This window comes from Vigna unguiculata, chromosome 2, assembly GCF_004118075.2.
Source record: "Vigna unguiculata cultivar IT97K-499-35 chromosome 2, ASM411807v1, whole genome shotgun sequence".
In the NCBI taxonomy this organism is placed as follows: Eukaryota; Viridiplantae; Streptophyta; class Magnoliopsida; order Fabales; family Fabaceae; genus Vigna; species Vigna unguiculata.
The window spans coordinates 8,889,058-8,905,887 of NC_040280.1; the positions used below are offsets into that span (position 1 = coordinate 8,889,058).

The following is a 16,830-nucleotide window of genomic DNA, read 5'->3' on the forward strand; positions in this document are numbered from 1 at the left end:
AAAAAAAACGTGAATATGATTTAATTTGGGTTTTTATTGCTTTTCAAGGCTATGACTTGATTGTTTCTCAGCCCTTTAGTTGCCCACTTTCTGCTAGGTTTCTCCACCTATTCATATTCAGCCCACAGCTAAAGTTTAAGCCAAAAAGAGTTAAATTTGACTCACCAAGGTTTGAACCCATGACCTTCCTAATGCCAAGTCAAAGCTAACCACCAGGCCAACTTATGTTTCTTGCTACCACACACAATTCAAGCATTATCTCATACAAAATGGGGCGCAACATACCATTAAAACAATAATAACAAAACTAAACACAATTGGCATCCATAAGACTCGAACCCAAGTCCTCTCACACAAATCAAAGTACTCTCGACCACATGAGCTAGCACTTTTCCATGTCATACAGAACATAATTTAATGTCATAAATGCACTAGCCTCCCGCATTTATTAATTAATTATTAATTTAATTAATTAAATTCGCGGGTCTTACATTACCCCCACCTTTAAAATTTTTCGTCCTCAAAAAAGAGAACTTACCAGCGAAAAGATGAGGATAAGTCCTCCTCATGACATCCTCCATCTCCCATGTCATTTCCTGAGTTGCCTCATCCCAGAGCACCTTCACCATTCTGATCTCCTTCCCTCTGAGCTGCTTCACTTGAGAATCCAAGATTCTCATTGGTCCAACTCCCATAGTTAGATCCTCACGCACCTGGACGTCATCCTGCTCCAGCACATGACTAGGATCTGCCACGTACTTCCTCAACTGTGAAACATGGAAGACATTGTGCAGATCCTCTCGCCTGGGCGAGCCATACCATCACTCAAATTAACCCACACCTCGCCTGAACGAGGATTCAATCAAACCAACATCAATCCTCATCGCGACCTCGCTTAGGCGAGCCATTCTCGCCTAAGCGAGCATGCCTGTCGCTCAAAACCACAATAACTTCTCGCCTGGGCGAGAAGTCGTGCTTAAATCATCCAAGATTCCTCGTAACCCCGCCTAGGCGAGCCAATCTTGCCTAAGCGAGACTGTATTTCGCTCAAACCCAACCCTGATCGCTTGAGCGAATTGCTCGAGTATGATCACTGAATGGACTCCTGCAACTCTCGCCTAGGCGAGAAGGAGTCGCTTGGGCGAAACGTGCAGAGTTTCGCCACTGCTCGTGCATCAGAAACACCAAACCAATACTAATTTGTGATACATTCATATTCCTTATCTCTAATTCATCAATCAAGCCATAAAACACACTGCAAACACAATTTGGACCCTCAAGACGCAGTGGTGAGCATAAACCAAATTAATAGTACCCAAAACCCTCATCTAATTCATACAACTGAATAGCATGACTTTGCCCACAATCTCAATCAACCAAATTCTGGATCACATCAAATACCACACAAATTTCCCAATCAAACAGAAACCAATTGAGGGCAAAACACAACAAACATACAGTATTGAAATACACACAAGTTCAGCACCCCTAACCTGGAATTATTGATCAAAATTGAGAGAGACGAATAACCCTTGATTCACAATTGCCTTTTGCTTCAGCCCTTGCACCCCCAATTCAACCTCTCACTCTCTAAATTTCGCTCTACTCCCAAGCCAGAACAAACTAAAGTGAAGAAAACCCTTCTTTCTCCCAGATTCTACCTTTTATAGGTCTCCTAATATTGGTCCAAAACTAAAACAAAAAATTGGGCTTTTTAGTGTGTTTAATTCTCATTTAGGGGTCATTATAGGATGTTTTCCAGCCCCTCTTGGCTCCCCCTTCTAGGTTTTCTTTTGCCCTCTCATATTCCCTCCAGAACTACACTTTTAAAAAATAAAATTCCAATTTCATTCCCAACCAAGTTTGAACCCATGACAACTTAGTCACCATTCATGATAAGCTTACAATACCAATTCCATACTCATACATATTATTAAAAATCGATAATAAAACAACAACACATAATTGGCATACCATAGGACTCGAACCCAAGTCCTCTCACACGATCAAAGTACTCTCAACCACTTGAGCTAGCACTTTTCCACATCACATCAAACAATAATTAATGTCATAAAGGCTCTTTCTACCCGCATTTATTAATTAATTAATTATTTAATTAATTAATTTTCACGGGTCTTACATATAGTCCTATAATTTATAAGACTATATTAATATACTTTATACATTGGTTTATTTGTTTTGAACACTAAGGTGAAACATCCTTTTTAATTAGTTTTAAGCTGCAAAAAGTTGGGATTTTAGGAGAAAATCAACTTAGTTCTTCATTCTGGTAGTGTTGAGGTTCAAAGATATGTAAAATACAAACGATTTTAGGAGAAGTGTCATTAGATATAGTCATATGACCATATCTAGTGATTTTCTTAGATTGGTAAAAGAGAAGCAGATGGCAGATCCTAGGTTGTAGGAAACAATGATGATTTGGCACCGAGCAAGCTAAAAAAGAAAGAGGAGACCACGAATATGTGTAAAGACGACGAATCTCTCGTGGGAGGTTAAGATGGAGTAGAGTTTAAGGATCAATCAGGTAGGCTGATGTTTCCTAAGTAGATGGAGAAAAGAATCTATGGACAAAATTGAGGTGGCATAAATGTTTCATACTAGGTTCAATAGTCAAAAAGAGATGATTAGATATTTTCAATTGGTAGTAGCATCAAAGTTGAGAATAACATGGATGTTTTAAGGAAAGTAGTTCACATGAGAAGAAGAATTGATCTTGGGATGAGGTAGAGGAATTCAAGTATTGAAAGATAAAGCGCATCGTTAAACTTGATCTTGTAAGAATGGAAAAAACTAGTGAAGAAAGAGCACAATAAAGGAGAAGAAAAGTATGAAGTAGATGAGGTGGTGTTCACGATAGTTGGTGCTAGAACAGTTAGCGCAAATGATCAGATTCAAGGATATAAGGCATAAAGGCGGTGCTTGGACTAAAGATTTTAGTTTCGCTTAGGGTTGCATACCTTTTGGTGTCGCTGGTATAGTAAATGAGTCATCGTTAACTACAAGGGTGAGTTGGAGCTTGAGTTGGCGGTTTTGCTACAAGTTGCAAACAAGTGAACATTTCTTTGGTGTGTTATGTCTTATGGTGATCAAAGGATTCAAACTCAAAGTCAATGTGAATCATTTCCTTTATAAAATTTGGAGTATAATCTTAAAGGTGACTTGGTTGCTTTCCAAGCTCTTTCTTATGGATTGTGATATCATAGGAAGAGATATTCCTTGTTTTAAAAAGGTGAGTAAGTGGTTCTGCATCAAGTGTGGAATAAGTTGAAAAGTGAAGACAATGTGTTTCATGTATGAGTGTTTATCTAGCAGAGGCCAATGAATAACAGTGTAAAGGATCTCAGTTGTGAATAAGTTTTTGGTTATGTTCCTAAGTAGATACTAGGACTATTACCTAGAAGAGGTGAGATTCACTATTGCATTGGTGTCTAAGTAGAACCAGTATCAATAGTTCAATATTAGATGGTTTCTGCTGAAAGTGTAGAGTAGAGACGATAGGTGGAGGAGTTGAGTGGTTAGTTGTAGTGTGTCACCGTAAGGATTACAATGTAACAATTTTTTAAGATAGTTAGGTGTAAGTGTGTTTACATGTGGTTAATCTTTTATGATGGATGGTTAGGATGAGTGGAAACATGTGGAAGGAAAGGGAGTTCTAACAGTGACTCTAAGCAAGGTTTTTCAAGCAGGTTGTTGTTGTTATCAAGGTTTTGAGGCAAGTTTCTCATGTATGAAGAGTTTCATCAGGATGTTGAAGAAAAGCAGAATTGGCGCTTCAATGTTGATCATTCTTGGCACAGATAAGTCTTTTAGGTCTTCTATGACTAAAACCCAGGTGTGAGGAGTGGTGCAACAAAATGATGGTGGGACATGTTTATCAATAGTGGGAGTCCGTGAAGAGAAGTATTGTTTTCTTACTCATGATCTGGTGGTTGATGCGATAACAAGTTCTCTAAACTAGCAAAGGTATCATTCGTATGTGGACTAGTTAAAGGTGTTCAGTGATCATCCAAAGCCATAAGTGTGAAGTTGCACAAAGGAAGTTGGACACGAAAAGTGGAAGATGAACATAACTATGGTTTCAAGATGGGATGCCAATATAGAAACGAGTAAGTGAAAAGGGATGCTTAACTAGAAAGGGGTTCAAGAACTTTGGTTTGATGAGCAAAAAGTAAGAGTTGAGGAAGTATAGGAATTTGAGCTGAGAAGTGGAGTGATGAAGATGTTTCATTAGTGTAGTCCTTTGACTATAATTAGTGAGTTTCTCAAAATGATTGGGGAAAAGGTAGTTGGACAAATCTTAGATTGAAGTGTATCATGGAACTGCTAGGCAATAATCAAACTGGTGGTTTCAAGTTGAGAAAAGATGTAGTTCTAAAGTTTCTTTGGAGACATGGTCATAAGTTAGTGGATTAGAGATGGAGTGCCATAGTGGATTTGGTAGTTGCATCAGTTAAAATCTTTAGTTTGAAAGTGGAATAACTTGGTTATGAACTTTGTTATCCTTGGTCAAAGTCAGTAAAGGAAGCAAGATGTTATAAGGATAGTTATGAATAATAGTGGCTAAGAGTATTAGCGTATGGTAGTAGGTTAGAAGTCCTGTGTGATCAAGTTAGTGGAGTGATGTTTCAAGAAAGGAATAGGGTGAAGTGAAGTGATAACTAACATGTTTAGGTTGAGATATGATACTATTTTTATACTTTGGTAAGAACCTACAAGAGATAGTGGAGAGCATATGAAAGGTGAGTCAACATATCATATCTTATTTGGTTGTTCAGACGTAAAGGATCTTTCAGGTTTGAGGTTTGGAGTTGAAAATTTTTTTTGAGAGTAGTGGCTAGATCAATCTGCATTATTGAACACTACATTGCTCAGCACAGAGGCAGAGTTTCCAATTAGTTGAGGTTTTGGGGTCATCAAGAAAGACACATATAGGTGGTTGTTATAAGAGAAAATGAAGAGAACATAGTTTTCTTCTACTTGATAAGTGAATTTTTTAAGATAAAATTTTTTCTTGTTAGAGAGAATGTAAAACCCCAAAAAATTGTATTTTAGAAGTGATAGTGGTTTAAAAATAGAGAGACTCGATTATTTTAATATTAAAAGGCTTTAATATAAATAAAATTGTTATAAACGAGTTTCATAATGTGAAAGCACATAATCTCTCTATAAACCACTTTTCTAGAGTTCTTTGACTTCTCCCTAGGACTTTTGTCTATCTGGTCATCTAATTGAAGAACCAAGATCATATGATTGATCCTCTCGGTGAGCTTTTCAAGTTGGACCGATCAGTTTCTTCGTTCGTGTAAGTTATGATTCTACCCTCTTTTTGGTTTATTTATGTTTTCTGTTGCATGTGAGCTAGGCGAGTCTTTACTCGTTGGGCGAGTCTTTACTCGCTGGGCGAGTCTTTACTCGTTGGGCGAGTCTTTACTCTCTGGGCGAGTCTTTACTCTTTGGGCGAGTCTTTACTCGCTGGGCGATTTAATTGTTCTATTTTCCTTTGGAGGTGTAGGGAGATAGTCGTTGGGTGACTGGTCTTTTGTTGGGCGAGAATGTACTTCTTGCTTAAGTAAGAAAACGTGTAATCTAAGCAAGAATATCAACATTTTTTTGGATATTGTTTGACTTTGATTTTGGTAATTTTTTTAATTTTGTTTGATTGTCTATTTAAAAGCTTTGTAACTATTATGAATGATGAGCATATGATATGAGATTGTTTGAATAAGATTGAGTTGAGATTAGTTGATGCTAATCCAAGGAGGATTAGTAGTGGTTATGGTAGTGTATGCATTGAAGTAGGGATTGTCTTGGCAGTTATCCTAACGCTCTAATAATAATTCAAATTCTAAATTAAATATGAATGTGGTATGTGGAGAGAGGAACAAGAGGTCCTAACCTGGAGTTTTTCCTTGACCAAAGGTGTTAACAGACTAACCTTGTATGTGGTAGAGTTTTACTCTTAATCTGTGTAAGACCCGCAAAATTTAAATAATTAAATAAATAATTATTTAATAAATGCGGGTAGTAGTAGCCTTTATGGCATTTAATGTTAATTGTTGTGACCTGGAAAAGTACTAGCTCAAATGGTTGAGAGTACTTGATTGTGTGAGAGGACTTGGGTTCAAGTCCTATGTATGCCAATTATGTATTGTTTGTTTGATTTATTATTAATTTTAATAATATGCATGATTATGTGAGTGATAACATAATTATAGAATATTAGGAATTATCACAAAACATGATTTGTTGAATTGGTTGTGCTTTGACTTTATGATTCCATGGTTGTGTGTTCAAACCTTGCTGAGAACAAAATTGATTTTTTATTTTTGCTAATATAATGATGACTTGAATGTGAAAGGGTGGAGAAAACCTTAGAAGCAATGGGCAGCCAAGGGAGCTGGCAAAAACAGCCATAATGGTAATTATAGATATTAAAAAGACCAATTTTCGTTTTTTGCCATTTACCACAATTAGGAACCATATAAAAAGGAAAATTTAGGTAATTAGGAGGGTTTTTGGAGTCTGAAACCTAGAGTAAAAAGAGAGCACGAGTTTTGGAGTGAAAAGTGACTTAGAGGGATTCAAGAGAGCTGAATTTGGAGAGCATAAGGTGAAGTCAATTTTGGGGCAAGAAGAGCTATCACCTTCATTGTTTTAAGCAGAGAAAAACCAGGTTAGGGGAGCTCTATTGTATGTAAAATTTTGATTGTTAATAAATTCGCCTATTCTGAAATATGCATGAATAAATGTATCCTTGTCATGATATTTCGTGCTCATTGTGGTGTGAATTGGGGGTTTGCTTGTTTTGATGTTGTATGATTAAACCCTCATAAGAGTCTATGGGAATAATGGGATTTTCTGTACTGTTTATGGATTAAGGTTCAATTTTGAATTTTACCGGTCAATTTGGGGTTCCAATTATGTTCATAATGCTTATACTCTGTGATGAATTGCTTGGTAAAGTTGAATGTGGTTTTGGGCGAATTGTTTGGTTTCTGAATGCATGACAGGGAGAATGTCTGTTATTCTCGCCCAAGCTAGCGAGGCTCGCCTAGGCGAGAATAACAGAAACGCAAAACCTAGTTTGTGCTCGAGCATCTCGCTCGGGCGAGAGCAGCTCGCCTTAGCGAGAAATCGAGTTATTGTGACGTTGTGCTCAAGGGTCTCGCTCAGGCAAGGAGTCCATGGTTTGGGCGACTGAGCAACTCACTCAGGCGAGAGGTACTCGCCTAAGCGAGAGATCGTGATAGGATGAGTGTGATGCTGCTTGTCTCGCCGCCTAGGCGAGAGACTTGGTGTGGGGCGAGGGACGATTTTGCCCAAGCGAGAAGGGCTCGCCTAAGCAAGACCTCGCGTTAAGTTCCTGTAGCACTCTCGCTCAAGTGAGGACGCTTAGCCTAAGTGAGACAGGCCTGGTCGCTTAAGCTAAGGCTCCTAGCCCAAGTGAGTTTCGTGCAGTTTGTGTGTATTGTTGTACGCATTTATGCGAATGTGGATCAGGAGATGTTGTGTCATGAGCGGGTAAGTTCATGGATGGTGGTTAACACGTGATGGTATGAGCGGGGAGGTTCATACCCAGTTACTCTCATGTGGGGATACGAGCGAGGTAGGTTCGTATGTTCCGTACTCACATTTGAGAGATGCTGTGTGCGGGGAAGTACGTAGCTGGTGGATCACATGTGTTGGACTATGGGCGGGCAGGTCTGTAGAGTAGGACTACGAGCGAAGAGGTTCGTAAAGGCAAGACCACGAGCGGGTAGGTTTGTGTGAGCATCATAAATTCTGAGTCTATGGTTAATCTTGTTATGTGAATTGAAGGTTGAAAAGCCTTGGGGTATTAAGGACTTGGCTAAGGTCTAACTATGATAATATAACTAGGTGTTTATATATTATTTAAGTTGTGTGATTTCTTATATTACTGAGCTCACCCTTTCTATTTGTGCTTGGAGTTGGTCGTGTAATTCTTTACACGGGAGCAGTTGATGATATAGGTGATGCTGCCAATGCATGAGACAAAGAGAGGGGATAGCTTAGGTTGGAGCTAGGAAATCTATTATGTCTTTTCTTTTGCCTTTTAGAATATTTTTGGAATTTGTAATAAGTTATTACACTAATATTGTTAAATTATGGCACCTCGGTAATTGGTTTTGAATTTTCCCGCGTTTGGGAATAATGAAAATATGAGGTTATTAAATAAATTGGTTATTTATTTAAATTAATTAAGTAATTTTCGGTAGAGACGTTACAATCTGTTGCTTTGTAGAGCATGAGATGCCACTACAAGCGAAAAATTGCCTGAATCTGACCTTAATGCATGTATCTGGATTAGTTGAGTCACAGAATATATATATATATATATATATATATATATATATATATATATATATATATATATGTGTGTGTGTGTGTGTGTGTGTGTGTGTGTGTGTGTGTGTACGTATGTATGTGAATATCTGCTTGTCTGTAGTTGTTATATGTCAATATTATATAGATTGAGATATTCTTTAAAAGTCATTAGCTTACCCTTCTTCTGTGTTTCTGTCTTGTGTTGTTTGGCTTCCTTCTGCGATGATCACCTATTCGGTGGGAGCAGCAGTAGTTGTAGTTTCAAAGGCACCTCTAAAGGATGAGGAGTCATCTATTAGATTGGAGGAAGGTCTCAATGGGAAGACGTAGCTAAGTGGTTAGTTTGTGATTAGAGTTAGAAATGTTTGGTTTGTATAATTGATATATTTATATAGTCCTATAATTTGTAAGACTGTATTAATATACTTTATACATTAGTTTATATGTTTTGAACACTAAGTTGAGACATCCTATTTTATTAGTTTTAAGCATCAAAAAATTGGGACGTTACATCATTCATATCAATTTATCGCAAGGATTTAAGTATGTATTATTAAAAAATTACATTAAAAGTTAGATGATAAATATGGGCTATAATTATATAAATTACTTCAATTTATATAAATTTACTAATAATAAAGATTTAAATTTCTTACAATTAAAATTACATTGAAAATTACATTAAAAATTAGGGTTACAAGTTTACTAAATTCTTGCTGCATCATTTAAGGATCTAAAATGCATCTCTTGAGGCTTGAATAGAATTACCACTTCACCTAAGGGCAACAATATGAACAAAAAATTTGAAAATCAATATTGTTTCTCTGAATCCTTGGTCTACCATGAAGTCTCTCTAGTCAATGATGTAACACCTTCTTCAAAGCTAGATATGCCACAACTCTATATCCAATCAACATTATAGTTAAAACAACCACATCTTTCCACAAATTATCAAGCCCTAAACACTTTATGGCAGGAAAATCTCTAGTCTTACAATGTAACCCTGGTCCACACTCATAAACCTCATTTATTGAGTATTGCACTCCTACAAGAAGCTTATAGCAGTAGTGACTAAAAGAGATGTACTTCAACCAAGATATAAAGAATGGAATCTGCTGAATGTAGTAACCCCCAGCCAAAAGAAACACTAGCATAGTCACTGAGGCTAAGGTTGTGGCTTGTTTGGCATCCATTAGAATGGCCCCAAGTGCAAGGCCTATTCCTTGAGAAACTAGCACATTGAAAAGCATGATCAAGAGAGTAAACACAAATGTCACTAAGGAAGGCTTCAAACCTCCCATCCAATAAGATATTGTCACAAAGATAGTAGGAAGAACTAACTCCATTGGTAAGTCCCCAACTATCCTAGCAACATAATACGATGATAAATGATACATTCCTGACGATATTTCTTTTATCAATATAGGTCGATCCAGAGGAAAAGCAAAGATGGCATTGAAAAGAGGGAAGAAACCCCAGAAGATGGAGAAGAAGAATAGCAAACCTACCTGTTTCAAGGATATAAACATTGTTATGAGTACTACAATACATGTTATAGTTGAATTATTGATTACCAATTTGCACATTATTGTTAGAAGTCTTTACAATATATAAACAAGTACGAATTTTATTTTATAAGATTGATTTATGTTTTAAGTTCATTTTTTTAAGAAGATTGAACCCACATCCTCTTCTACCCTTTCTTCAAAATCCATTAAACTAACTTTATATATATTAAATGTTAATTGGAGGAGTTGAACTCATAATTTCTCCTAGTATCCTTTTAACTTTATTATTATGTCAACCTTATATCTTCTTTAAAGATCAATTCTTAATAATTAGTGTTTTAACCTTGTAATTTTTAGTATTTGGACGATGTGAGTTAATAATTAAAAGTAAATTGTTGATTTAATTGATCCTATTTAATATTCATTTGTTTTTTAATTCTTACAAAAATTAAAAACCAAATAATTAAAAAGAGGTTCAAGAGACAAGATACCTGATCTTGTATATGTAAGGGATCAGAATGCCACCACAGAAGTCCTGAAAGAATTGAGACAGACAAGACTTGGAAAATTCTTAGGCGAGAGAAAGATTCATGTCTCCTCTCTTTTAAACCTCTCTTGAGCAGAACCATGACTTGTTCCCACCAGCTAGTGGTCCATTGGTTCTCAGGACCTACCAAACATTCATTTAAAGATCATTATTTATTCATTCTGTCATGGTATTGTATTGTTCATACTCTATACTTTTTGTAAAAGAAATAATGTAATACGAATTTAAGATCACCATAAAACTTCACTTACTTCGAAATGTTCTTGAGGAAAAGGATGCTAGTTCTCTGTGATTTTGTTGAATCTCTTGTTTTAGAAGAGGATATACATTATTCTTATACGATGAAACTAGAAATTGTTTGATTGAAGCTTGATCCTCATGATGATTTAAATGTTCATCTTCTTTGACATCAACAACTATACCTACAAAGCATCACACACTAAGATAGTGCTTAATGATGATCAATGATAAACCTTTAAAATGCATGCACAATACTATAGACAGGAAATTACTCTACCAAAGGAGATTTACTTTTTGAAAGAAAAAAAAATAATAGAAGTACTCGAAAAAGGCATAAGGAGTGAGTTTTGTACATGAATTTTAAGTAATAAAAGTCATTAAACGGCACCTTAGTTCAATAAAATCTAAATTTAGATTATTCAGCACGAGTCTCTCTCCAAGAGTTCTATGGAATAAATTTATAAAAGTATCGTTTTCCAAAATGATAAAGACAAACAATAAACACAGACTAGAAAAAGAAAAAACACTTAGACTAGAGAAATAAAATAAAATAACTTAAAACAAAATAATAAGTAACTTATGATTGAAAAGAAAAAAAATAAAGAAAAATATTAAATAAAATTATTGATGTTACAAAAAGGTAAGAAAAATAATAAAATGAGGAGAGCATCATAAAAATAATATTATAGAATAGTAAATCTAAAAATATAAACCTCTTCTTGTGATGTTTGCGATTGGAAAATGAGGTGAGGGGAATTGAACCATATCGATCCCTTTTAGCTTTTGTCACGTAAAGTTTCCCACGAGTTTATCCAGATTTACTAAAAAGATAGTCATATTGTGAAGTTGACCAGATTGTGGAATTGTCTTATCAATTCACAAAGTTTAATGATTTATTAGCGTCTTCCACCTTGAAATTAACAACATGATTATAAAATATAAATATAAAATACATTAATGATTTATATTAAAATATAAAAAATGATTAAAATATTAATATATTAAACTGTCATATGTGATAGTAATTCTTTTAAAAAGTGTCAACATACATCTTCATTGTGAAAACGAGCCATAGCTAATAACGACCAAATAATGCAAAGGACTTTGAGTTGACTATCACTCATGGTGTGCATTACCTAGTGGGTCAATTGTACCATATAGAAATAAACATATAATAATGATTTATATTACAATAAAATATTAACATATGAAATTGTTTGGTTGTTGTACATTTTTAAAAAGTGTCAACATATCATCTTCATTTTGAAAAAGAGCCATGGCTAATAACAATCAAATGCAAACTACTTTCATGTGAGTATCTCTCATATAATAATGGGTCAATTATACCATTCAGAAATGAACATGCACAAAACAAAATTCTAAACTTCCTCCCTTGTCATCACTTTATCAACATCAAACATTTGACACATTTAAATATTGGGTAAAATCACTTACCATTAGCAAGGTCAAGCAGAAAATCAGCCGGGTTGATGAAATTCAAAGTGGGCACAAACCCGACGGACTCAAAATAATCCATGGCCCGACCTGCTTGCCCGGTGAAAATCGGGTACCCGTCCGACAACAACACCACCTTGTCAAACATCCAAAACAACCTGCTCGAAGGTTGGTGAATGGTGGTCACCACCGTTCGACCACTTAGAGCAAGACTATGAAGCATTGCCACGATGCGCTGGGCGGTGGTGGAGTCCAACCCGGATGTTGGCTCATCGAGCAACAACAAACTCGGGTTTACCAACATCTCTTGTCCTATGTTGACCCGCTTTCGCTCCCCGCCGGAAATCCCCCGGAAAACGGCTGCGCCGCCACCAACGAGGTTGTTTCGGCACCGGGACAACCCTAGTTCCCCGATGATCATCTCGGCTTGCTCCATTTTCTCTTCCCTTGTCAAACTTCTCGGAAGCTTCAACATGGCAGCGTAAGTTAGAGTCTCGATCACAGTGAGGTGAGGGTACAACACATCTTCTTGGGACACAAACCCTATGTTGCGCCTCATGGAACTTGAGAAAGGGTGGTTGTTATAGGTTACGGCGCCGGAGAGTTTTCCGGTGAGCCGGCCGGCGAGGGCAGTGAGTAAAGTGGTCTTGCCACTACCTGAGGGACCCAACATTGCCATCACCTCCCCTGGCCCCACCATACCAGTCACACCATTCAACACTGTCCTTGTGTGTTTTTGTTTTGGAGAAGATACGCAACCATTCTTGTCCCTTCCAAAAGTTATGCTGTAGGAAACATCCTCAAACTACATGCAAAAATGTTATAACGTTAGATAAACTAAATCACCCTGTTAATTAACTCAACAACTAAGCAAAACACGCTGTTAATTAATTACATGCTATATAGTTCAATCATTTCAAGGGTTTAACATTCATACATTCACAATGTAAAAACAAAAAAATTTCACTCTCAACCGATCAAAAATCATGCTAAGTATGCGTAGTATGACTCTACTTATAAAACTCAACAAACTTATCTTCCATAACCATCTGTAAGACTATTTGTTATAATATGAAAATATTCAAACTTTTTGGTTTTTTCCCAAAAATATATTGTTAAATTTTGAAAAATGATAAAGCACTTGATATTTAGAAATAAATTGTTTCTGTGCCTTTCCATTTATTTTAAAGGAATAGTTCTTCACTTTGGCAGCTTAAGAGAGAAAAGAAGAAGGTAGTTTTCGATTTTTTTTTTTAAACTTTGTGCTGATAAGAATGAAAAAAAGAAAAAAAAAAAGAGAAGAAAGTTAAAGGCACTGAAAGAATGAACATGTGTGAGTGCGTTGAAAATAGAAGTGATGAGTACTTTGAGGGTAATTGGGCGAAGGGATTGACGAAGAACAGAAAATCTGGGTGCTGAAATATTTGGTTGTGGTTGTGGTTGTTGGTGAGAATTATTGGTGTTGTGAATGTGATTGGCGGCGGAGGAAGGTGGTTCGGCGTGGACGGAGCTGTTCTCCGGGCGGTTAGGGATGGCCGGAATGTCAGGTGTGACAGTCTTTTCTTGCTGAGGGGGCATCATCGGAGATTAATTTGATGGTGTGGTTGAAACTTTAGAGGAAATTTTGAGATTTTAATGTGTTTTTGGGAAGAAAATGAAGGTGGAGAAGAACAGTCGCATGAGAGAAAGGGTAGAGAGTTATTAAGTGAGGAAGGCACAAAGGAGTGAATGAAGGAAGACAATATATATAGGGTTAGGAAAAGAGAGTCACCTAACTAAAGTTCTTGTGTTATTATTTCTATTTATTTAAAAAACTATATAAAAGATCATTATAAGGAATGTTGGTGTTAGATAAAAAGTTTCTTATTTCTATATTTTTGTAAATACTTTTCTCTTTCAAAAGTTTAAGGATTGGAAACTTGTTTTGTGTCTTGGGATGTCAAAAAAAATCGTATTTGCGGGTATACGTGGATGAAATTCGCAATGGGTACAAAATAGATATCGTAAATTGATACCCGCGGATAATAGTTACGGGTATTTTTTATACCCACATGTTAACGAGGTAGGTATGAGTATTATATTATCCGTACCCGCTATATTATAATTTAAATTAAAAAATATATTAAAATATTAAACATTGATTTTGAATTATTTATTTTTTATCAATTTGTTTTAAAAAAATCTCCATTTCATGGTAAATTGTAATTCAACACAATTTACATGAATTATTTGAACTTTGTTTGAAATTTATGAAGATTATGTATTGTATTTTATTTGAATTTATAATTAAAATATCTTATTAAATATTTCATTTTATTTTTTTAAAATACCTGCGGGTAATGTGGATATTAAAAAATATATGCGGGTACTCGCATGGATATGGGTATGGATACGGGACAGATATTTATCCAGCAGGTAGGGTACGGGGGAGCTACTACCGGTACCTTACCTGTCCTGTTGACACCCCTAGTCGTGTGATGCTATTATACCGGTGTGGAATACCACTGATTTTATTGATGATTAATTGTTCTTTACTAAAAAAATAATATTTCTTCTAAATTTTATAATCTTTTAAAAATATTATTATTTAAAAAATTATTTGTCAATTGAAATTTAAAAAAAAAAATTGCAATTTTTTTTTTGATAAATTTGAAAAGAAAAATCATGTAAAATCTTGAGAATTTGCGTTATCAGTTGATCTATTTTTAATTTCTATTTTATATAATAAGGATATTAAGGATATGTATTTGAGTTAATTATTTTCAATAAAAATCTCAAGTTCTGTTGTTTTTTAATAAATTTTGATCGGTAAAAAACTGATTACAGGATAACGTGACACTTTAAAATTAAAATAGAAATGTACATAAACTAATCAGTGTAATGATTATCAAACCTATGATTCCCAGAATTTATGAGCTAAAATATAAGTTTTAGAATAAGATTCTTCAAAGAATTAAGGGTTGATTTTTGTTAGTGGAAAATAAAAATATTGATTAATTCATTTGTTTTAGGAAATAAATTACTTATTTTCAAAAGACAAAAATGACAACTTTATTATCAGAGATCATGTTTCACTCATTATTATTTAAATTGGAGGTAAGAGTTATTAAAATGAGTTTAGAAAATTGAATTGTTAAATTTTGAAATTCTAAAATTTTCTTAATAAATTTTATGCATGTAGTCTTGTACTTTCACATTTATTTTATGAAAATAAATTACGAGAAATGTGATTTTTGTACTTTTTTCTCGCACAAAATATTCTTAAGAAGTAAACATAGATAGCAGTATCTTTATAAAATAATTGTGACCAGTTTATAAAGGATTCTATTGTTTCCGAACTATCTAGGCTTCTAAGAGGAAGAACAAAAACTTACGTAATAAACCAAAAAAGAAATAGCAACGGAAACAGTTATTTATCTAGTTTTTGAAAAGTAATTTTAGTTCTGGTAAACTTTAATATACCTTTGTTCATCTAAATCCTGTGTATCATTTTTTATACGAACCTTAATATAATGGAATAATTGTCCCTATGTATACACGGTGCACAAAGTTAAATTTAATAAAATATCATATCTACCGACCTGTTGTCATAACAGTTTTTTTCTTCAACTTGAATTAATCTATTTAGAAGTGACATTTAGTCTAACCTATTTTAACTCGATTTGTTATTGGTAAGTGCAAATATAATGGGACGAATTGATTTATCGTAGTAAAATTAATTGAAAATCTTAACCCATTTCATTAGAAAGTACATGGACAGGTTAAAGGCTAGTCCATCATTGTTTTTCTTAATTTTATTTTTTTAACTTATATATATATATATATATATATATATATATATATATCACAATTATATTTAATTTTGTAACATCTCATTTTAATAGTTTAATATTACTAAAATAAAACATTTTATTAAGAATATTCAGAAGACAGATAAAATCATTGTACATTGTAAATTAGTACATTCTTATAAGATAAAACTATAACAATATCATTTATATACATTCTCAAGCTACTATACTAGTATCTTATTACAATATTATACCTAACATGATCTAAAGCCACTTATCACCTATACCACTAACTCCTTAACATCAAGAGGTGCCTCCATACCTGATCTAAAGCCACTTATCACCTATACCACTAACTCCTTAACATCAAGAGGTGCCTCCATACCTGTATCTCCATTTGCTTACACAAATAAGGTGAGCATTACAAAAGAAGAACATAACACATACAAACAACAAACATAAGAGGGTAAGCTAGTGTATAAAAGAAATAATCATATATTAGTTAAACTTATTATATCACAAAACATTCATAAAAATATCAAACATACAATTACAAACTCTCTAGATTCAATTATTTGGATCTATGCATTGACTCAGACATAAGAAACTATGCACTTATCATAAAATTGGATTGCGGCAAAGACCCTAGATCCACTTGGCATAACCAACATGAATCAATTTCCTCTAGACATGGTAAGTTACTTATGGCAGCGCCATAGTGGTCCCATCCCTAATCCTGCCATAAGAACCTCCTTCAACTCTCACCACCTAGGCCATGATACTCTATATGAGTTTGTAAACCTAGTAAAGTATAAGAAAACTTCTAACCAACACATATCCCTAGCCAATGCATAACAACCTACTAGTGACGACTACACTTCTTCCTTAGAAGCACAACCCTTATACAACAAACAATTCACAT

The 16,830-nt window shown here is 34.7% G+C and overlaps 1 protein-coding gene across 1 annotated transcript; it reads right to left on the minus strand.

The window, feature by feature from the left end:
- Positions 1 to 9,158: 9,158 nt before the first annotated feature.
- LOC114169694 (ABC transporter G family member 21-like) lies at positions 9,159 to 13,822 on the minus strand. Its single transcript, XM_028054961.1, has 5 exons — positions 13,483 to 13,822; positions 12,118 to 12,922; positions 10,674 to 10,844; positions 10,367 to 10,545; positions 9,159 to 9,875 (listed from the first exon to the last, which is right to left on the minus strand). The coding sequence occupies exons 1-5, from the start codon at positions 13,696 to 13,698 to the stop codon at positions 9,225 to 9,227; spliced, it is 2,022 nt and encodes a 673-aa protein (XP_027910762.1). The 5' UTR covers positions 13,699 to 13,822; the 3' UTR covers positions 9,159 to 9,224.
- Between the last annotated feature and the right edge of the window lie 3,008 nt (positions 13,823 to 16,830).